The sequence below is a fragment of the Stegodyphus dumicola genome, chromosome 10 (genome assembly GCF_044657685.1).
Source record: "Stegodyphus dumicola isolate Sdum_Otavi_A_Nest chromosome 10, ASM4465768v1".
Classification (NCBI taxonomy): Eukaryota; Metazoa; Arthropoda; class Arachnida; order Araneae; family Eresidae; genus Stegodyphus; species Stegodyphus dumicola.
In genome coordinates this window covers 161,736,265-161,760,139 of record NC_140777.1, presented here as the reverse complement: position 1 = coordinate 161,760,139, position 23,875 = coordinate 161,736,265, and the positions used below count along the sequence as shown (strand labels likewise).

General features: G+C 34.9%; 1 protein-coding gene and 1 long non-coding RNA gene across 4 annotated transcripts in view; one reads left to right on the top strand and one right to left on the bottom strand.

Annotated features, from left to right (window-relative positions):
• Window positions 1-23,875, bottom strand: part of LOC118201990 (protein trapped in endoderm-1-like) — a 205,860-nt gene that overhangs the window by 39,455 nt on the left and 142,530 nt on the right. For 2 of the 3 annotated variants that reach the window (XM_085825787.1, XM_085825786.1), the window contains exon 3: window positions 3,353-3,672. In XM_085825787.1, the coding sequence (XP_085681913.1) occupies window positions 3,353-3,654 (302 nt within the window). In that variant the 5' untranslated portion in view covers window positions 3,655-3,672. Of the gene's footprint in view, window positions 1-3,352; window positions 3,673-7,065; window positions 7,290-23,875 lie in introns of those variants that run through there. The other variant, XM_035374143.2, reaches the window with a different exon arrangement.
• Window positions 9,950-23,875, top strand: part of LOC146995178 (uncharacterized) — a 45,380-nt gene continuing 31,454 nt past the window's right edge. The window contains exon 1 of the long non-coding RNA XR_015043605.1: window positions 9,950-10,083. This is a non-coding gene — a long non-coding RNA (uncharacterized LOC146995178). The remainder of the gene's footprint in view (window positions 10,084-23,875) is intronic.

The window sequence follows — 23,875 nt, the reverse complement described above, 5'->3', positions numbered from 1 at the left end:
ACAAAAGAAGACATAGTCGTTGATAAAGGGTGAGGGGAAATTATATGTTTTCATTGTGCATTTTTAAATTCAGCATCCAAAAAATATTAAAAAAGCTTAAATATTAAGATAACATTTCCATATCAGGCCTTTATTAAATTGTTAAATGAAAGGCTATCTCGCGTTTCATAGAAATTCTTTGATAAAGAAAAAATTATCTCACAATCTAGACTAAGCTTTCGGCAAAAGTTTAAATCGGTGTCAGTAGAGTCACTGTGCAACTGATAAAAAGGCGGTAAATACAAAAGAAGACATGACTTAAAAGATTCATTTTTTGTTTCTCTCCAAAGCTGGTGACTGATTTGTCTCGGTTGATTGGATTCCGATGTAGTTGAAGCGTAGCAATGTCTGTTCTTAGTTATCAGATACGTTGCCTTTTAAGTTCGGTGACTTTAAGATTTTCTGAGATGTGCGATGATTACCATAAAGAATGACAAGCAAAAGACAAAAAAATATTATAGAAATTTTTTTTCACGTTTGTTTCTATTGTATTTAAAAAATTATAAAATATTAGCATGCAGGAATTCAAAGAACGAAATAGCTGAAGTTAAGGAAGTCGGATATTTCGTACGAATAAATGCTGAAAATTTAATTTATAATTTTTGCTCTGTATGCATAATTAAGTGCAGTACTTCCTTCGATGCGCTTTGTTTGACAATAATGTTAAATTTTAAATTATTTCTACTGTTACTAAAAAACAGAGCAAGCTATTTTGTATGATAGCTAAAGAGACAGTAAATTTCGATTTAATCTATGCCGTTCTCATTTTAAAGATTGTGTTTCTAATTTTTAAATAAGCACTGAAGTTTAATTTTACGCAATAAAAAAGTGGAGAGAAACTATTCCACAATAAACATTGCTTTTCCTGCCCTCAAATTGTTGATTGTTTGAAAGGGAAGGAAAATTATCAGTTTTTCCTATGAATTTCGTACTTCTTTTGTAAGATTTATTTTATTTAGCACTTTATTTTCATGTTAACTGTTTCTTATATCTTCTGCTTCTTCCGCCACCTTTCTGCAGAATACAAATTAGATTGAATTAAATATCGAGAAAATGTGTCGTTTAGAGAGAATACCGTGGCAACCGCAAAGTATACAGCTTGTCCACAAAAAATCCTTACCCGGCCTTTATTTCCGCAACCGTTGGTAATAGATACATACTTTCAGTTCTAAAAATGTTTTAAAGGACGCAAATATTCGTGTTTTGTCATTTTTAAATAAAAAATCAATTTAAAAAAAAAACTCTCCTGTACTTACACTTACGTTCAAGAAAATATAGTACTTGTTATAAAAATAAAACAGAAAAAGTTTGACTCTTTCACGATAAAAGTTGACTGAGATATTTAATTTTAAAATTTGCGATTTCTTAAGTCGCTTTCAACTTGCTTTGCGGAGTCCGTTAATAGGTAACTAAGTAAAGTTGAATTTTTTCGTCCTAAATGCCATTCAATGATATATTTTTCTGATTTACTAGTGGTTTAAATTTATAATTTTGTTACATTTGATATTACGAATGAATTTTCTACATTATTAATGTTCTCATGGAATTTTATTACTTTAGAGTCATAATCTGGTAACTGTAAATAATTCATTAAAGTATTAATAGTTTTCATTTTTAATTAATACAAATAATTATATGAGTTGGCTACGTGCTTACATTGAAGCCTGCCAGTGTTTTCTAGAAAACGAATTCTTTAAGAGTTCGTGAATAAGATTTCCGTTTAGGAACAAACAAACAAAAAAAAAAAAAAAAAAAAAAAAAAAAAAAAAAAAAAAAAAACTATATTTTTTACAAAAATGTGCATTTTTTCTTTCATGAAAATAGTTAAAATGCAATGATTTTTCATAAATACTCTCATAAATAATTTACATTTTATAACTAACAAATATACCAAAATACTTTCATGGGAGCTAAAGCATCATTTGTAAAATCTTTCGATCAGAATAACGGAATTTCCAAGCATCTAGAAAATGAATTTCATACGAATTTAACTCGAAATGATGTAGAACTGTTACAGTGTTAATAAAGAAGAATGAACTGCCGTTTCAAGTATAAAAGCATGTATTTAAACAACTGACACAATTTTAAATAAAAAAATGGCCGTGAGCTTTCAACAAGTCCTACTCTTTCATTTTTAATTATTTCCTTTCATCAAATTAGAGGCAATTTAAAATTCTATTTACCAGGCAAAGCTTTTTTCTCTATTTCGGATAGACCCACCAGCGGCCGAGCGGTAAAGTCGCTGAACACTGGTAGTTCGGTCCGAGGTTCGAATCCCGCGAGCGGGCTGGCTGCACGGGCGTTTTCGTGGTTTTCCCCATGTGTAACGTGTATACGACTCGGTTCCCCTTAGAAAGTCCTCCGCGAAGGCATTCCTTGCCCTAGGCAGATAGCCCTCGAAGCTTTGCCATAATCACACGCACACACTCTGTTTCAGATAACAGAAGATTTTATTTTTCCTAATGAGATTAATAATTTTTAAAACTTTTTCTAGTTCATTGTATCAAATAAGGGAATTCTTTCAAACTTTGACATGTCCTTTATTAATTTAATTTTATCTATTTCGTAATTCACAAATTCAGTGATAATTAATAAGAAATTCATATTTTAAACTAGATTCTTGTTTGTGGCCTATGCATCGAAATTTACAAGATATCTTTTGAGAGATTAATGTGAGCGATCGAATACGGATAAGTGCAACATCGATCAAGTAAACTATCAAACTTAATCAAAAAACCTAAATATTTTAATCTAAAGTATTGAATCGAATTAAAATATAGGGTGTCACCAAAATTCCTGAATAATTTTAACAGCTTGTTGTTTGGGAATGGAACAATTTATAAACATCGGTACTGATCACACTTTCACAATCAAAGTTCAAAGATTTTGTGACAGGTGCACAAGTTAAGCAATCTGAGAATGCGCACCGCTGATTTCTTTGGTTGATGGTCCTCCAACTGTGGGCCAATATAATTAATCAAAGTATGTAAATCAGTCGTTTGCTTATGAAAGAAAAAAGTGGCCCTAAAATCTAGTCATGCAGCATATCACGCCAAACATTCATTTTTAGGTTGTCCCACCTAAATTCCCTTGTGACATGAGGATTTTCGTATCTCCAAAAGCTTCCATTATGTTTATATTAAAATAAGACAAACTGTTTGGGAAAAACATTGATATACGCGTAATAGCATGACAAAAATTTCATAGCTACCTCTTCCAAAGTGTCCACAATAATAGGATAAAGTTGTTTAGAGATTTTACTTAATTACTATGTGGAATCAAGAAATTTAAGGCTAAGAATAAAAGTTCTTACCTGGAAGCTGTTGGTGGGAGATTAAGAGCACAGAAGAGAAGATCTGCAGTGCAAAGGCTGATGACAAAGGCTGTGGTGGCATTGCGGAGTTTGGCGCATCTGCTTAGGGCAAGTATAGTCACCAGATTGCCCAAAATGCCGAAGATTATAAACAGAATGCAACAGACTGCAGCAAAAAGCGTCGTTGCTCTGGGGTACTGTATGGGAAGCATAGACTGTGAACTAGTAGCATTTCCAGATAATAGAGCTCCACTACTTTCTACCGACTGATTGGAAGCTACTAAGTATCTCACGTCATCCATTTTCGACGGAAGTCCAAACTGTTCAAGAGAATTAAAAAAATATAAAATTACTTTCAGTTCAATGCATTTCCATTAATAAACAGTAATAATTATAAATAGGCACAGGGCCATAAGATTATACCAAATCACTGCTATTATAACAGTAGTAGATTAATTCTAAACAGTTCATTACTGCAACTTTTATTAATTTGCATTAATAATAAAACCACGAGGAAACTATAAATGATATAAAGTTACTGCATCTAAAATGAAGTATATATGTTTTTTAAAGATTTTTAACACATAGACATATTTGGCAAGCAAATATTTTGTGTGCAACCTGAACACGATAGCAGACGCCTTTTTCTCTCGTTTGAAAAATGTTGTAAGTTGGTCTTTTATACATAATCACGTGTTCGTATTTCAATAAGTATTTAAAACTTGGTAAGCCTACGGAATTTATAAGGATAACCAGAGTTATCCTGTTACAGGGAGAAATAGTTGAGGTACGATAATGGTTAATTTACACCAAATTATATGACTCGGGGTAATAGCCTCAGCTATAGATTTATTTTAAAGCATACCTGAGTGGAAATATTTTAATTGTTACAAAATGTTTGAAGCTATCTAAATGGTTATATGAATTTGAATTTTAATTATTTAATAATTTTACAAGTTGCAACTTATTTATTTACTATTATTCATTAGCTTCATTTTTTCCACACTGTTAGATTATTCACTTTTTAATTGGAAACCAATATTCTTAGACTCATATTGTAATGTATTTTATGTTGCTTAACCAATTTTTATGATTTAAATCTTTACTATAGCAACTCTCTTCATAATCCCTCACCAGAATGCAAATGAGGTTAAAGAGTAATTAAAGCGAGGATTTTGAATGTTTCAGATATGCAATTTTTTACAGCTCTGCCCTTTAATATTCCAGCTTTAGCCATTTGATAGCCATTAAAATGTGACATTAAAGTTTTAAGTCAGTTTAATTAGGCCAAAGTCTTCGGCTACGATCGTTCTTAAGCTATAAATTTAACTTTATGTTATTTAAATACTCGCAAATCGAGGAGTGTTGAGTATACACACAAGTTATGCTTTCTGTTCAATTTAAGCTTAAACAAAAAGGTTATTTAAACCTTAATAAAACTTTGTAGTATTTACTTAGCAGCGATAGCCCGCATGTCTGTCTAACAAGGTCTAAAGATTTTAAGTTAATACTGTGCAATTAGGAATCTATAATATTACAGATGTGTTAATGATGACGGGAACTGGGTTTCAGTAGTGTTAAAGAGATAAACATAAGATAGTTATATAATTAATGTATCATTGGATAACAGATCTTGCTCTAAGAAGATTATCGTATAATGATGCAGCGATATATTATTAAGGCGAAGCAAGAAATCTTAAGTATTTTATGAATATAAACAAGAAATGCAAGCATAAGTTGCATATTCCATTGAAATTTTTATAGCAATCAAATCCGTTTTAAAATTCAATTTTGTTGGATAAAAATAAAAGGATAATGTTTGAGAATAATAAATTAAATCTTTGTTTTTAAACGCTTCGTAAAATATCCTCATAGTAACAAGCACATTATTTGAAAATAAGCAAAAACGCTACATAAAAGTACTTGGCTAAGTTTGTTTTAATGACATTTTTAGTTTTGTTTATTTAAATGAATACAGCTGGTGAAACTCATGTGCATTAGCATGAAAACAAATGTACGAACGAAAAAAGTTCACGTATCACGCAGCAATGCGCAAAAAGGTGTGATGTTTTTAAGGCAAGTAAGATATGAAGGCCATGTAAAGAATCCAGTAATGAATGCTAATAAAGAATCAAGTAATACAGAATGCTTAGAAAGTTTTGTGTTGAAATAAATTCTACAATTTGTAAAGCCAAAAGATATAAAAATAAAGCTAATGCAGATATTCCCCAAGTAGAATTTATTTTTTAATGGAATTTGGAAGTAACATTAAAAAGTAATTTAAAGTGATCTAGGAACATTTTTTTAATGTGCTTTATTTCGAAGTTGAAAAAGCCTCTTAATATAGAAAGTCACTGAAAGCTTTGAGAATAGTAATTCGGGGTATGTAAAAGGAACAGGGAGAGAATCGAAAAAAATTGGGAGGGTAAAAATAACCGCTAAGAGAAAGGGGGATGAATTAGAATGAAAAATAAAAATAAAAAAAAAAAGTCTCAAAGTTTGATTATTCTCTCAGACCTGTTGTAGAAACTATTAGGTTTTTCGGTGCAAGAAACGTGAAAAATTGACTATGCTGTCGCTGGGGTTCGAGCTATGGCTGTTCCAAGAACCAGTTGAATGCACTAAAAACTTACACCAAAAGAGTAGGCATGAATGAATTCGTTATTTTAAGGAAATTTTTTACCAGGCAAATTTTTCCCTAAAAAAAGATCGTGATTAAAAATAGTGTCAGAATTTAATGTTTAGCTTTAAAGAAGAATATGAAATAATTTACGAATTTTAAAAACTGAATTATTTCTATTCCACTTTCCTTCAAATTAGAAAAATATAAAACTTTGTTCAAGTAGTGTATCTCTTTAATTATTTTCAGTTTCCTCTCTGAAAATCATTAACTGAAGAAAATTACTTCCAGGATAATTTTCTCTATTAAAAATGATTAAGTAATTATTATTATTATTACTTTTTAGTTTTTAAACATTTCCCCATATTTTTACATTAATATAGGAAAAGGAGGCTATTCTTATTACTTTCTATATTTCAAACGCTTTTCCATATTTTTATAAGTAGTAGCGCAAAATGAGGTATTCAAAGGAACTAATTTCATGGTCTTGAGTATACACTCAATTAATACCTTCTGTCTCACTTTTATGTATTCTCCAGAATGATTAAGACTAACGAAATAGAATGTTTCGAGTTGTATAAGTATTTCAAACAGCTATTTTTTTTTCTCTGTTCTTTTATATAAAATATCAAATTTCATTGCCAGAAAAATTCCATATTTTAAGGAAATAGTTCGATATTTTAATATTATAGTTATATAATAATTTACATGCAAACAGAATATCATAAATTTCAAAAGATATAAAAAGAATTAAGATTTGGTATTATTTTTTTAGTATCAAATCATAATTCTTTTTGCAGATAAAAATCCCAAGCAATTAAACAACAAACTCTGAAGATACATTTGACATAAAAATTGAATAACTCTTGGGTATAGGTTACAGATATTTTCAGTTATAGGAAAGCATTTCTAAACCTCTCCAATCGTAAGTTATTAAAACGTGTATTACATTATAGATTTTCAAGCCAGAAAATACGAAGAAACAAAAAGATTTAGACACTTATTACGTAAAAATAGTTCAAAGTTCTAGTGATTCATAGTATTCAACAAAAATGATTTAAAATATATGAGAAGAAGAATAAAAATAATTTACCTTCAGGAAATTAACAATATAAGTAAATTCTTAGCAAACCGAGAATAAGTAAATAAATTCTGAGTGCAGTTTAAGCAAGAAAATTTCTGACTGATACTTCTGGTAAAGCCAGACCAAGATAGACAGAAACATTGATCGCTCTCACAAGCATATTTTAGAGTGGACTGTAAATTCCGAACCCTGTAAAGCAAAAAGGGTAGAATTTTTTCTATCAAACTCATCCCACAGACGTTATGAATAAGCAACCACTAATACCAAAACTCCTATATATAAATAAAAACTCTAGACAAATTAGTATGCCCAAATTGCGTAGGAGGTTTGGTCTACCGCATCATTTCATTGATCGTGACAATCTCTATCGTAAAGGCATCATTAGAAAAGGAAAAAAAAAAAAATATTTTGGAGAAAATATGCGAATAAAGAACACACGTAATTAATGCACACTTGTGGACTCTCGCCCCTCCTCTTTCTTTTTTTTTTTTTAAAAAAAGCTCGGAGAGGTCAAGCTACCGAAAGATTTTCTAGTCTTATTCATTTATTATCATTTCACTGGATGAATGAAGGGGTATTCATGATACATTCTCAGCGGGATATCCTTTTCAACGCCTGGAACCGCAATTGGGTATGCGTGCCGAGTAAATCGTGTTGCAATAGGAAAGCAGTCTTCGTTATGTCTTAGAACAGAAGAGAGCAATCCTTGGGTCGCGACCCTGTTAGAGACATGAGCATTTACCAAAAGGTCGTTGAAGCGGTCTACTTTACTCTTATTTCATCATATTCTATTATTAGATGAAGCTATGGAATTTTTAATTGTTAAATGTAATTAACTAATAATAAAGAACTGCTTTTTTAAAATATATGTTTAATTAATTCTTTCTTTTATTAATATTGTGGCTTGTGGTCTTCAAATCAAAATAAATTTTCAGCTCGGCCACATTCGTACACAACTTGAGCGAAACTTACCACAAACAGCTGCTTAATACCCAACAAAAAAAGATGATGAAGAGTGGCATTAGAGTAGGCGCCGCTTAATATAATAGCGTTAATGGTATCACTCGGATTCAGTTATCGATTAGCCAAATTTTGCGGATGTGTTGATAGTCATGAACACTCTATTGCAAGATTTTCGTGGGAAAAAAAGGGCAATAAGTAAAAATTAGTCAAAATAAACTACATTTAACTCGAAGGCAAAAGTTTTAAAGGGACAAGGAATACATTCATTTTACCCACGCCCATTCTGTATAGCTATCATAGTCCCATCTCATAGATTACAAAGCAAGAATATATTGCATTAATTATTATAATATACACAGCAGTAACTGAATTAAATCATTCTGTCGCTGGAATTGTTCTATCATATAAAATATTTCTATTTTACATTACGACTCAAAGTTAATGACTTACTATTCGCTACTGAATATTAGACAAAACTAATTTTGCATAGCTTGATCGCGTAATAACAAACTCAAGTAAATCGGGGAAAGCGTTCATTACGAATGGAAATAATTTGCTACAGCTGCAAGACATATCCCTTAGACATGTGAACGAACCACACGGATTCAATAGAGGACATCAAAATTTACAGTAGACGCTACTTAACGTAATCACGTTTTTCCACGGCTATTTTGGCAACAATACCGAATAATAACATTATATGATGAGGCAAAATATACGTAAATCAGCAAGGATATTTAATTAATTTAATATAAAAAATTACGAAGCATATAAATAAGTATTTTTATAGCAGTTTAACTAGGAAAATGCCAAAGTTTGTTTACGAACTGTTCATGATGCTTCGAAAAACCCACTTAAGAACTATTTGTCATATTTCTGGAAATTATTTGATCAATGCTGTACCCCTAATCTTAATAGTCGGAATGCATCCGTCATTGGAAGAGAGCATGCTAATGTAAAATTTTAAACTAAGCAAAAAAGACAAATTTAGTTTGGCATAGATGCTTTTATGAATTTTATTCTTCTTTTCTTTTTCCAAAAGAAAAAATTCTGCAATTTTTTTCTTCTGAAGAAGAAACTTGATCACCCTTAAAATCGATAGAACTATTTATTCAAAACGGAAGTCAGACTAAGGTAGTCTTTTTTCGCCTAATTTTAAATGGCTGACTGAAACTGAAATCAGGAGCCCACCAGCGGCCGAGCAATAAAGTCGCTGAATACTGTTAGTTCGGTCTGAGATCAAAATCCCGCCAAAGGGCTGTTTGCTTGGTTCGTTTTCCCCAGTGTAACGGAGTACGTGCCGGTTTCCCTCAAAAAATTCTCCACAAAGGCATCCCTCCCCACAAGCAGATAGCCCTTGATTTGTTTTGTCTTAATCAATTATTTCTTAACCGAAATAAAGTTGGCTGGCTTCTCATTTGGCTACATTTCTCTGCCGCTCGGTAAATTTTATAATCTATGTTGACCTTATTTGGCAATTTTAGTTTAAAAAATTTATTCTATAATAGCGTGAACATATTAACAGAATTGTTGATCACAGTAAGCGATTGTTGATCACAATTTTCCATAATTTCACATACAAACGGGGAGGGGGATTTCGGCAGTTCGATAACAACATCCGAATGATAACATTAATCGCGATCACATTAAGGGGCGTCTACTGTATATAAATTAAACAATATAAAAAAGAAAATTAAACAATTGCGTGAAACCATGTTTTTACTCTCCTCTTAGTAATAGATAACTAGATTCCCCCCCCCCCCCCATGTTATAACGAATAATGCCTTTTCAAGGTCTTCAGCTCAGACAGGTTGCTTGGAGACAACAATGACCTTTAAATAACCCCACAGCTAAAAAATTCGTAGGTGAGAGATATGGTGATAAAGGATATCAAAGTTACTCCCTCTGTGCTCATTTTTATTTTATTTAGAAATTGTCGGCTTTTAAACCGAGTAAATTCCGAGTATATTTGTGTTAGCTATTAACGGCTAGCACTCATCGAAATTATTTCCTGCATAAAATAAATCCATGCTAATGTCAACTCTTGACGGATATAAATGAATAGTTAAGTATCTTTCAAATTTTAATCGTACTTGCTTAATATACACTGAAATTAAAAAACAATAGATGTACTTCTTAATAATTATAGCTTTATTTTCTTTTCCTTAAAAATGTTGTAACTGCAATAATATGCGTAAAATTTAATAATGCATATGATATATATTAGGCTCGGGATTGCGAGTCACATGCTGTCTGCCGCCCATTTTTGGGCGTCCCGCAAGCAATAATAATATTTCTGATTCTTAAATGATTATGACCTTTCCTTTCTTTTGATGCCTATTAAAATGAATTTTGACGCCAAAGTAAATTTGAATTTGCAAAACATTTTGAATTTGTCAACTTGAGCAATATTTTATAATTGCTACTTTTACATAAAATTAAGCAAAAATAACATTGTGTTTGGCACATATTTTAGTCAAGATTCTGTTGATTTCGAGGGCTGATAGGTACAGATCACTCTTCATTAAACCAGTGTTCAATTAGACCGAACTACCGGTGTTCCCCATTAGGGGCGAAAAAATATGCAATGAAGAATACCCGCAGATGTATTTATACCCAAAAGGAGTAAAGCAAACGAGATGGTAGCGCCATCTGTAGGCAGATATCGTAAAGAAAATTAAAAACAATTATTACTGAAAGTTATTAGAATTTCAAAAGCGTTTGGAAGAACTGGGTTGGAAATAAAATCATTAACTAAACAGGATAAATATTTGTGAATGTGAAAAGCTTGAAGAAAATCTAATTCGCCAATGGAAGAAGCTTTTTGGATAAACTTTGAGACTTTATGAGAGTATCCCGGCATAAAGTTGCGCGCCTATTATTATGATGATCAATTTCTAACATGGAAAAAAAAAAAAAAAAAAAAAAAAAAAAAAAAAAAAGTCGAGGCTATTTTATACTGCGGCACTCTTATGCAAGCCCATTTTTGTATGTATTACTGATTAGTTAATTAAACAGGCAATAAATCTTCGCTTGCATATACATCGCTTCACCTGTCCAAAGTAAAGGTAATCTTTTAAGAAAAATGGGGTTTTACATAAAAGTGCTGAATATTTATTTCAGCTTTTGTTTCAATTCATTAATCAATAATGTAGTTAAAAATCGGAATTGCAGAAGAGTGCCCCAGGATAAAGCTGCCCGTGTGGTTGTAAAGGCTGTTTTCTTTTTTTCAAGTTCGAAATTAAACCACGCACCTTTATGCCAGGACGCCTTTATGACGGTTTCTGCTTTCTCATACACAGGCCGACCTGCATCTTTTTGGCAGGGTGCTATTATGAACGCATCCCAGCAAAATGACTGTAGGAGCTTGCAGAATCTTTTGAAATATGATTGTGTATTCATTGTAAAAGTAGTTAATATGAACATTTTTAGTTAATCCTTTTAGGTCCTTCACTCTGTTTTGAACTGCGACGTATAAAAGAGCAGAGAGAAAGAAAAGAAAAAGAAAATTAATGAAATTATATAAACTAAAGAATTATAACAACGAGGCACTAACAAGATGTTTTCTCTCTCCTTTCTACATGCCTTCCTGATGTAACGGTAGCACGCTGAGCGCGTATTCGAAAGGTCCAAGTTCGAGTCCTGGTGAGGGCATTGCATATTTCTTCAGTTTCCTGATATCGAAAAAATTCTAATAATTCTACAGCAGCGCCCGAACTAAAAGGTAGTGGATGATGATTTTTCACCACCAGGATTTGGCGATTGGGTTCCTAATCCCCATTCGCCCTTTAAAAAAGGGAGTATATAAGGTTATTTTCTCCCTCCTTTCTGTATGTTTTCGTGGTGTAACGGTAGCAGACTCGGTGCGTATTCCAGAGGTCCAGGTTCGAGTCCCAGCGAGGGCCTTTTTTCATGTCTCCTGTTTCAAAATAATCTAATGCCTCTACAGCACGGACTGTAGATTTAGACTTCTCATAAACTTCTCAATGTGAAATATTTTTTAAATTCATATTTTCATGGATAAATTGCAAAGGTTAATCATGATAAAAAGTTTTGAACAGAAACTATTTTTAAATATTTCAAAAATAATGGCAAAATATTTACCTTTTGCTTTAAATTTTAGTCATTCTTAAAATCACGTGTCACTCTAAACACACAGAGACATTTCAAAAGTGATAAATGGGAAATACAATTCAAAAGTGATAAATGGGAAATACAATTCAAAAGTGATAAATGGGAAATTAGAATGAAATGGTCTTGCAAGAACACTTCATTCTTATTTCCCAAGTAAGTAATTCATTTGAACTGAAAGGTGGAAAACACCTTATTTAACCACAATAAGGATAAAATCGTTGATGACTTTCGAAGCATCGTTTATTTAATTCCCATATATTTAGTTTCTATTTTTCTTGGTTTGAAGCTCTAGTTTGAAAAATGCAACAAATACAATAATGAATTTTAAATTTTCTTTCCATTTTTAATAATTTTGTTAGAGAACAATATAGCAAGCAGAAGTTGCTTGAAATATCACCACCTTTCTTTCTGGAAATAAATATTTTATGCTTACTGAAATCAGATGGATTTATTTTTACTACAGCTTACATAAAATAATACGTAAAACAAAAGCAAATATAATGATAAAATGTATTTTAGAATGCTAGATTCTAGTTCATTTTTAAATGGAACCTTTAACGCTGTGAAAAATAATATATTTTTAAGAAATAAAATATCACAGTTTAAAAATGTTCTATTTTTCTTCGAACTGTGGTTTCAACTTTTGATTCTGCAATGATTCATAATTTTTCACTCTTTTAGAAATACCAGCTACGAGAAACATGTGGGCGTTTAAAAGCCAACTTTATAGTTCGTAAAACAAAAATACGAACTCACTCACTCAAAAAAAAATTAAATAAAACTTCAGCTTTTCAATCTGAAACATCTTAATAAAATGACTTACATTACTTTATAAGGTATTTCTCTCATTTCCTTGTAAGGATCTTAAGTTTTACTAACGTTTATTTTATTTTAAATCTTTACTATCACTTCTTATTTTCTACTTCCGGCCAGAATTATAAGCGTGAAGGAGTTTATGCAAAGTTGTCTGGCGAACGCCAAGTATTTAAGTGTGGCCTTTTTGCCAAGCAGAAGAGAGGAAGCCGTGAGTTCGAAGCAGGCCGCTTACCTTAGAAGTTACGCAGTTGCTACTTTGCCTTCCAGGCCAGAGGTTTTAATCCTCTTGATAAATTAAACGTATTGTAGTGTTCACAGTCTCTGTGCTACATACGCTTCCTGTTATTATAAGGCCAATCTTATTCTAAAGTTAAATTAGAGTTTAGTTTTATTTTGATATCTTTTAAGTTAGACCCCGAGTGGAGGGTCATTGTATTCCGAAGTACGGAAGTCATTGTATATAAAGAAAAAAATAAAGGGTTTTGTATACCCTTCGTCTGTATCCTGTCTACTTACTACAATTAGTGAACATAGCTTTAGTAAGCTCTCTGTTCTAGTCAGGTCATTGTATGTTTCCGAAGAAGGTAAGAAGAAACATTGAACCTGATAGTGGCGCCCGACGAAGAATAACCATGGCCGAGTTTCAAGAAGAACCTGTGCTGCCTGCAGAAACAGCTCAGAATCCAGAAATGCCAGCTGCCGCCCTGGAAGGATTTGGGTATATTGTCCAGACCATGCGCGCTTCGATAAAACCAGAAGCAACGTTTAATGGAAACTCACAGGTAACCAGTTTTTTGGAAAAATTGGATGACCACTTCATGCTCTACCCCGTGCACGAGTTTCAAAAAGTTACCTTAGCTACCAGCGCTTTGAGGGGCCAAGCGCTTAACTGGTTCAAATGTATCGGCAGAAGTCTCTTGGGTCAAGCAGGAAGTCCCACCTATACCTACGAAAATTTCAAGACTGCCCTACTAAAAGCCTTCCCTGTTGTAAGGGATCGTGCGAAATTAGAAACAGAACTTTTCAGTATATATCAACAAAGAATGGAAAACCTCTCCAGGTTTATTTTAAGAAAAATTCACGTTTTCAAGCTCTTGTATGGAAACCGTCCGGATCCTGAAATAATTCAAGTGATTTTGCCGAGGTTACTACCCCAAGTGCAAGACTTTATTGAATTGAGAAATCCGACTACACTGGAAAAATTATTTGAGCTAGCAATCCAGTTTGAAAGTAGAAGAACGGCGGACGTCGAAAGAAGACGCCAATATCAACAGCGAAACCAATTTGGTACGCCAAGACTACAGCAAACTCAAGCACATGGCTACGGAGAAAAAGCGAATCAGTGGGCAAGGAAACCCGAGCATTCAAAAACAGCCGGCGAACGTCGACAGTTCAATAGCAACCCAGGAAAAAAGTCTCAAGGCCAGTGGAGAAAGAAGGAAAGCACCGAAAGAAAAAATAATTTAAACTAAAACGGATTTCTGCTGACGAGAGGGTGCGGAAATCCGAAGGCCACGAAAACCCCTCTTCCTACAAGTTAAATACAGTAATGGTGAAAAATTTAACTCTTCCGAAGATTGAAGTCTTGGTAAATAATATCCCGGCCACCGCACTCCTGGATACCGGCGCGCAGTGTTCCTGTGTGGCAGAAGTCTTTTTTAGAAAGTATTTTCGCAAATACCGCATATATAATGCGGATAATACAACAGTATTAGCGGCGCAAGGAGAACAATGTAAGTGCGTAGGTAAAGTACCTTTGTACATCCGTATCAAGGACGAACAAGTAAAGGTGATGTTTTTTATAGTAAAGAATTTGCAAGCACACTTAATACTAGGAATAGACTTTCTTTCAGACGCACAAGCTACACTGGATTTTAATGAAGCGTCTCTTAAGCTGACGATGAAGCCAGTGCGTGTAGAAAAGGTTGAACCGCCAAGGGTAAATCTCGACCACCTGCCTAATGACGAGCAAGATAGAATCCGACAAGTGGTAAGTGAATTTGCTTCCTTATTTAGTGATATTCCAGGATTTACCCAGGTTACTAACCATAGTATTGACACCGGAGATGCATTGCCGGTTCGTCAAAAACCATACCGGTATGATAAGAATAAGGAAAAAATTATAGAATGGCATATTACCGATATGCTACGTAAAAAGATCGTAACGCCTATCTCAAGTAGTTATGCTAGACCGGTGGTTTTATGTAAGAAAAATAATGATTATCCTTTGGAGCATCCAAAAAGGTGGAGATTCGCTATTGATTACCGTAAATTAAATTCCATAACGAAATATCCGGTATATCCGTTACCGATTATAGAAGAAATTTTAAGGAACATAAAATCAACCAAATTTATGACAACTTTAGACTTAACGAATGGTTATTTTCAAATAGGGATCAGGCCTGAGGACGTGCCTAAGACTGCTTTTATAACCAAGTCTGGCACTTATGCATTTTTGCGAATGCCGTTTGGCCTTTCAGGCGCCCCAGCAACATTTCAGCGATGCATGGACATTGTGTTAAGACCTGTTCTCGGAAAGTCCACATTTATCTATTTAGACGATATCATTATTACTAGTGATAATCTAGACCAACATGTACAGGATTTAAGACAGGTGTTTTCTTTATTAAATGAGGCCGGTCTAAAAGTTAATGTCGAAAAATGCAAATTTGCAGCCCCTGAATTAAAATATTTAGGTTACAAAATATCGCAAAAAGGGATCGAGACAGATGAATCAAAAATAATCGCTGTACAAAAGTATCCGACTCCAAACACGGCAAAGAAGCTCTCTTCTTTTCTAGGACTTTGTTCATATTATAGGTCCTTTATAAAAGATTTTGCGGCTATCGCTGAGCCATTGTTAAAATTAAAAAGGAAAAAGGCAAGATTCTCGTGGACGGCCGAAGCCAATAGTGCTTTCGAAAAATTAAAACAAGCATTAACGCAAGCCCCTGTGTTGAAATTTCCTGAAAAGGATGAAAATTTAGAAATTTCAGCGGATGCTTCGGATTATGCGGTAGGAGCGGTACTTTCGCAAAATCAGCAGCCAGTAGCATTTTTTAGCCGAACTTTAAATCAAACACAAAGAAACTATTCCGCGACCGAGAGAGAGGCACTTGCAGTTCTGTTAGCAGTGCAAAAGTTCCGAGTCTATTTTGGAAAGGCGCCGATAACAGTATATTCTGATCATGCGGCGGTAACTAGATTGTACTCTGGAAAAAATTTATCCCCAAGGTTAATAAGATGGGCACTCAAGCTGCAAGAATATAATCTGGTAATCAAGCATACCCCCGGAAAGGAAAATATCGTAGCAGATGCCCTGTCACGAATTAAATTAGACGAACAGGGTAATACCGTAAAAGTTGCAATGCTGACAGCGTGTACAATAAATTCCCGAGAAACTGTAATAACCGAACTGGGTAAGGATCCTGAGTTTGGAAGTATTTATGAGTATTTGAAGGATCCTGAAAATTTTAGCCACCAAGATATTGTGGCGATAAGAAATAGGGCGGCCCATTACGAACTAATAGATGGTCTATTATTTTATACAAAAACTACGAATTCCAACAACGAATTTCGACCTGTTATCCCAGCTAGTCTTAGATTAAATATCCTGCAAGAGCTCCATGACAGCCCTTTAGCTTCTCATGCTGGTATTCGAAAAACTACTCAACGCGTACGCGAGGCAGTCTACTTTCCTGAACTGCAAAAGTTAACAAGGGCGTATGTCCAGTCCTGCCCAACATGTCAAGCCGTTAATTATATTAATTTCCGCCCGGCCGGGTTTCTAAATAGTATTAAATCCGAATTTCCAAATGAAATAATCGGTATCGATTTATTGGGCCCTTTCCCAAAAAGTCAGTTAAACAAAAGTCGCTATCTCCTTGTTATAGTTGATCATTTTAGTAAATGGACCGAAATTGTTCCCTTAAAACGAGCCTCCGCGAAATTAGTTACCGATTCTATTTTAAATAAATATATTTTAAAATACGGGGCGCCCCTAAAAGTTATATCGGATAATGGTCCTCAATTTGTAAGTAATATATTTGAAGACATGTGCCAAAAACTGGGCATACGTCATTTAAAAATGGTCCCGTATCGGCCGCAATCAAATATAGCGGAACGGGTCAACAGAAATATAGTGAAAATTATCCGTAGTTATGTTAAAAATTTTCATAAAAGCTGGGATAACTATGTCAATGAATTTGCTTTCGCCCTTAGGACCGCAAAACATGATACAACGGGCAAAACTCCTGCTGAGTTATTTCTAGGCAGAAAGATTATAACACCGTTAGATAAATTATTTTATGTGCAACAAAGAGCCCCAGAATTTAAAATGGGTGATATAGAAAAACTAATTAAGGAAGCAAAGAAGAATACGGAAGTAGCACAAAGAAAACAGAAGCTCTATTATGATTTGAAACGACGGGGAGTAACTTATAAAGTAGGGGATGAAGTACTAAAAATTAAGCATTCACTTTCTTCAGCACCAGAAGATAAAACTGCCAAATTTTTCCCACGCTTTGAAGGACCATATGTTATAGAAAAAATAACTCACGCTGTTGTAGTATTAAAGGCAAGAAATGGCGAAACCTGTTCCGCAAACATTGACCAGATAAAACCATTCTATGACCGTAATAAAATGCAAATCTTTTCAGATCTTTTGCAGGATCCGGTACGGCAGACACCGCAGGTACAAGTTCCAGAGGTGGGAAAACGACAAGTACAAGGGCAAGCCAATGAGAGACAGAAGCAAGTAAAAAGAAAATTGCCCCGCGGAAAAATTGAAGGTACAAAGAAAAAGAAGCCGTTCCACCGTCCAAAAAACAGAGTTCACGAACACCCCCAGAATGAAGAAGGGAGAAGGCCGACGTATGTGGAAAAGACCGGGAGAAAGGACGGCAACTATAACCCGGCTGTGAAACGGAAGATTGACTCATCCGACAGAACTCTCCGCAGCAAAAGTCGCCGAACTGCGGAAGGGCCATCAGCGGCGGAGGAAAAAGTACAAGAAAAATTTGAACGGCCAACAACGAGGTCCAAGCAGGATCACGACAGAAGTTTCCCGGTTCCACCAAGACCAGCTGCCTTCAAACGGCCAAGACCACAAGCAGAGGACAGAAGGAAGATGTTCAAGGGTGGCCGTAGTGGTGAAAAACGGAAGCTTCCAGAGGAAAGCACTGAAGGGCGAGCCCGTACAAGAAGGAGGATCAACCAAGCTACGGTTTGCAGCACCTTTAAAGACTGGGCCCAGAAAAGGATGTCTGAATATTACAAAGATAAGTAAAATTTTGTGTTACTTTACAAACTTAAGTTAATCTTTCATTCTTACTGCAAGTGGCAGATTTGAAGAAGTTTTACCTCATGCGAGGTCTACCTTTATCGCCAAAAGGGCGAGAAATGAGTTGTGACCGATTTTCTTATTATGTTTTTCAATTACTCGCGCGTAAAACTAAAGTTGATGTATAATAGCGTTGTCTAAAGACTTAAATATTGTAAAAAGTTATTGTATAAATTTTATTTAAAACATTCTAACAAGAAAGAAGTTTTAGTCTGAAAGACTTTTTGAAATGTAGTATTATTTCAATGTAGAAAGAATTGGCACTTGCTTTGAAAAGAATAGAAGTTAACAATGTACTACTAATGTATGTTTTCAAATGTGTAAAATTAACGGCATCTTGATATGTTCTTGTATACATGTGAACTGTTATTTTGAATGTTTAGAAATACCGTGATATGGTAAAAGTGAAAGTAATGTTAAAAAATTTGTTATTCGTGTGACTGTAAAGATTAAATCATGGTGAATATGTGTTAAAGGTTGAATGATGTAGTTAGGCTCTCTGACGCTACACTTTAGAGTTAGCCACTTTCAGAATAGTACCCCAGGGTCTAGAGTTGAAATTAGGGTGTGTTAAGAGGTCTCGTATGTTGAATTTTAACACGTTAGTGTTTTGATTGTAGGAGGAAGTGTTGAACACATAGACAGAAACACATTCGTGTTTGGTGTTTTTACAACACATGTCAGAGAGCACGGGGAGAGATAATTAAAATAGTCATGAATGAAATAAGAATGTTAAGAAAAGTATATTCTATATGTTATTTGCAATGTCATTCTGTAACATTTCATTAAACTAGTTTTCCTTCCAGATCTCTGGAAGGAACCAGAATTGAATAAAGCTCCTGTTTTGATGCAGTACAGATGAAAAAGAAAAAAGATTGTTGTATATTCCGGGAGCTGCTATTGTAACAAATTTCTTTCTTTTAAATTTTTCTAGTTTCTAGCGAAGCATTTTTTGTTAAAGGTTGGCCTCGCGTTAGTTTCTAGAGCTAAAAGTTTTCAACAAGGTCGTTTTAGACCTCAGTTTCAAACTAATTAACTCTGGCGGGAAGTATGTAAGGATCTTAAGTTTTACTAACGTTTATTTTATTTTAAATCTTTACTATCACTTCTTATTTTCTACTTCCGGCCAGAATTATAAGCGTGAAGGAGTTTATGCAAAGTTGTCTGGCGAACGCCAAGTATTTAAGTGTGGCCTTTTTGCCAAGCAGAAGAGAGGAAGCCGTGAGTTCGAAGCAGGCCGCTTACCTTAGAAGTTACGCAGTTGCTACTTTGCCTTCCAGGCCAGAGGTTTTAATCCTCTTGATAAATTAAACGTATTGTAGTGTTCACAGTCTCTGTGCTACATACGCTTCCTGTTATTATAAGGCCAATCTTATTCTAAAGTTAAATTAGAGTTTAGTTTTATTTTGATATCTTTTAAGTTAGACCCCGAGTGGAGGGTCATTGTATTCCGAAGTACGGAAGTCATTGTATATAAAGAAAAAAATAAAGGGTTTTGTATACCCTTCGTCTGTATCCTGTCTACTTACTACAATTAGTGAACATAGCTTTAGTAAGCTCTCTGTTCTAGTCAGGTCATTGTATGTTTCCGAAGAAGGTAAGAAGAAACATTGAACCTGATATCCTTAGCTTGCGTTCGTTGTGTAGTTGTTTCAGAGGTCCATGGTTCGATTCCCGGCGAAGGCGATTGCTAATTTTTTTATCTCTTCTGCTTCTAAATAAATGCCTAAAGTCTCTACAGTGGCGCCCGAACTAAAAGGGTGTTGGATGAAGTTTCTCCATACCCAGGATTTGGCGATTGGGTACCCTGAAAACCCCAGTCACCCTTTAAAAAGGGGAGTATATAAGGCATTTCTCCCACTTTCCTAGCGTGACTTCGTAGTGTAGTTGTTCTGCATGCTGGGCCGGTATTCCAGAGGTCCGTGGCTCGATTCTCGGCGAAGGCGATTGCTCATTTTTCATCTTCCAAAAAAATCCTAATGTCTCTATAACTATTTTTGTCTTTTTTATTAACGTTTTTGTATTTATAACTTTATTAACACGTTCACGACGGGGACCAATTTTTATGTTCCTCGCCGTGAGGCAGCGCTCGAATTTTTGCCTCGTTTCATCTGGCGGCATGCGATTATTACCTGTTCAGAGCTGTATACGAGTTCTACGTTTGCTAATAATATAGTGAGTACTTATTTTGCAAGTTGTGTAACTCGTACGGTTTTTTCATCTTAACCTCAGATTTCTGCCAATAAGTATAACTAGAAAGGCAGTTAGAATGTTTTTTTTTTTTTTTTTTTTTTTTTTTTTTTTTTTAATTTTTGCTCTTATAAATAATAGATAACAGGGATACAGAAATACACTGGTGTGCAAAAATTAAGGACGAGACGGTTTTTTCAATATAACTTTGTACAAAAGCTTTCCAAATCAACACATTTAATAACGTAAGATCCCCAATACGTAAGGACATGAGTAATGTAAGCAACACTTACTAAAAGAGAAATCAGAGGGATAAAAAGAAGCTTTATTGAAAAAGTAGCATGGAGCGCAATGCGACTGAAGGCCGAAACATCCCTGTGATGGGTATCCAGCAAGAAACATCCGGTCTTTAATAGGGAATATGATCTCCCCTGACTGCTAGGCAGGTTTCACAGCGTCTGCCCATGCTGAGAATGAGGGTGTCAATGAGCTGTTAAGGCATTGCTGCCCATTCGTCTTGCAGCGCCAATCGAAGCTCCGGAATCGTTACTGGTGGTAAGGTACGAGCTGCATGGCGTCTGCCTAGAAAATCCCATACATGCTCGATGGGATTGAGATCCGGAGATCGTGCCGGCCAATCCATACGTTCAATATCCTCACTCTCTAAGAGCTGTTCGGCAGCTACTGTGCGATGACATGGTGCATTGTCGTCCATGAAAAGGAACTGCGGACCCATAGCGTCTCTAAAAAGACGCACATATGGAAGAAGAATCTCGTTACAATAACGGGTCCCGTTGACTGAACCTGCGTCGAAGATGTGAAGGTCTGTACGACTACCAAGCATGATGCCTCCCCAAACGAGAACACCGCCACCTCCATACCTGTCCCTTTCAATGATGTTCGAGGGATGATTGCGGCTTCCCCGCTCTCTCCAGATGAGTATGCGATGAGAATCGCTACTCAGACTGAATCTGCTCTCATCTGCAAAGAGTACTCGTCCCCATTCATTGTGTCTCCAATTCCGGTGTTCTCGGCACCACAGAGAACGCCTTCTCTGATGGGTAGGCGTTTAGAGGTACACACCGTACAGGGCGTCTTGCAAACAGACCACCACCGTGCAGTCTTCTGGCCACGGTAAAACGCGATATCGGTCGTCCAGTCGCCTGTGTCGTGTGTCTAGCGATTTCTCCCGCTGACGACCACTACTAAACCTCCGGATAGCTGTTCCTGTAGTTTGAAATAGTCTCCAAAGTCGTGAAACGATGCTGTGAGCAATTCCAAACTCTGCAGCTACACTTGTCACACTGCGGCCTTCCTCCAACTTCCCAATGATTCGACCTCGGATAAAAGCATCCACATGTCGTCTAACAGATTGATTATTCGCCATTTCTCGCTGAGGCAGCAACTCGGTGTGATTTTAACTGCTATACGGCGTGCAATCTCTTTGCCAGAAATACTGATCTTACATCGACAACATGCTTTATACTACTCAGACACTCCCCCATTACGTCTACCTGCATATCTGCGCATGTGCTACCGTACATCACTTTACTTAATCTCCTGATTGGTCTTTCTGTCCGCTCTGCCTCTTCGTTCAGCTGATAGGCTAATTTTTCGACTTCGTCCTTAATTTTTGCACACCAGTGTAAGTGATTCGTCTGGTGAATCTATCAGTAGAAGACGAAATACCAATAGAAGCAATCTAATAATACAATCGAATGCGTACCACCGGTGGTACGCGCCGCCCTATAAGACAGACTAGTGCGGGCCACCGTTGGTACGCGCCGCCCGATTAGACAAACTAGTGCGGACCACCGGTGGCCCGCGCCGGCGTGAACATGTTAAACACCACTTTCTTCGAACGTTCGCCACATAAACTTCAGTTGCCAAATCACAAAATATTTAAAATCAGCGTACCTTTATAATTCCCGACAGTGTATTTTGCCGTACATATTTTCCTTATTTTCGCTATATTTTATTTTTAAAGATGGCAATAACATTTGGCGGTAATGTTCTTTTATTTGTGTTTATATAATTTTTTCTAATATTTGCTATAATACTTCTTTAAAAATAATGCTTTGTGATAATATTTGGTAAAAACCTTCTTTCAATTGAAAAGTAATACGTATATGAAAATCAAGCCGGCAAAAAAAAGTGAGGTGATGATAACTAACACCTTTGATGCTAAACAAGTCGGCAAGCACGTTTTCGAACTCGCAAGAAGGAAGACTCAAACTTCCGAAACTTCTCAGTCATGTTCCAAAAATCATTTTCATCTTGATAGTTGAAAATTTCAGAAAACAAAAAGGAAATTTCATCATTCTCAAAGAATAGTATCTGGCATTATCGATCATTGCGAAAACAGTGGTAAGCTCTCATGAGCTAAATTTTCTTCTTTAATGAGAAGTAATCATTCACTTCTTGATAAAATTGACTCAGTTAATCGCAATACGAATTCTTTTCTTCGTAAAGAATATCTTCAGAAACCCCTACACCGACAATGTTAAATTGGCCAATTTCGATGTACCTTTTCTCAAAATCTGCTGTAGATACAAGCTTGAATTTTTTTTTTTTTTTTTTTTTTTTTTAGTTAAAGTATACCTATCTGATCATACTGAAATGAGCTTTTGAAACATTTTGAATTTTAGAGTAAATTACAGGATATTTTGTTAGGCATAGTAATTCTCACACAAAAAATTTTTTAAAATAAAAAAGTTTAGATACCTGTGAGCAGTAGTTCCTGATATCGTACACCGAGTATAAAAAATCACGTTTGGAGAAAAACGCGTTTTTAAGTAAAAATCCTCATTGATTAAAGCAGTAGATGACAAATTAAAACTAAATTTTTTTACAGTTCTAATTTTCATAGAGATTAAAGAATGGTATTTTTAAAAAGATAAAAGTGTAGAGAATTTGAAAATGCAAAAATCCGAAGTCACAATTTTTAGAAGATTTTGGGGTTCCAACTCCTCTTCATCTTTCCTAATAATGATAAACATTAAAAACAGAAAAGATTTCGTAATTTTTATTTAACAATTAAGTCTCCCAGTTCATGTGATATTTGCACGAAATATTGGTGAATGTTTTGGAAAGCAACCTTTTCGTTTATATATATGAGAAATTGCCTTCTAATACGAGGTTAATTATGAATTAAGTTTAACGCGCAGTATGAATTTCGTACAGTTTTAATCCGTACAAGTTAAAAAAAAAATTAACTATCTCTAGCTCTAAAATCGCCTTCTCTAGTTATTTAGACGACGTTTATCAAAAAAGTATATTTTTTAGAATTTGGAAGAAAAAAAATGCCTTCTTGTTTCCAAAGCGTTTTTTGTTAACTAGTAGTTCTTTCATGTTTCGAAAGAAGAAGAAAAGAAA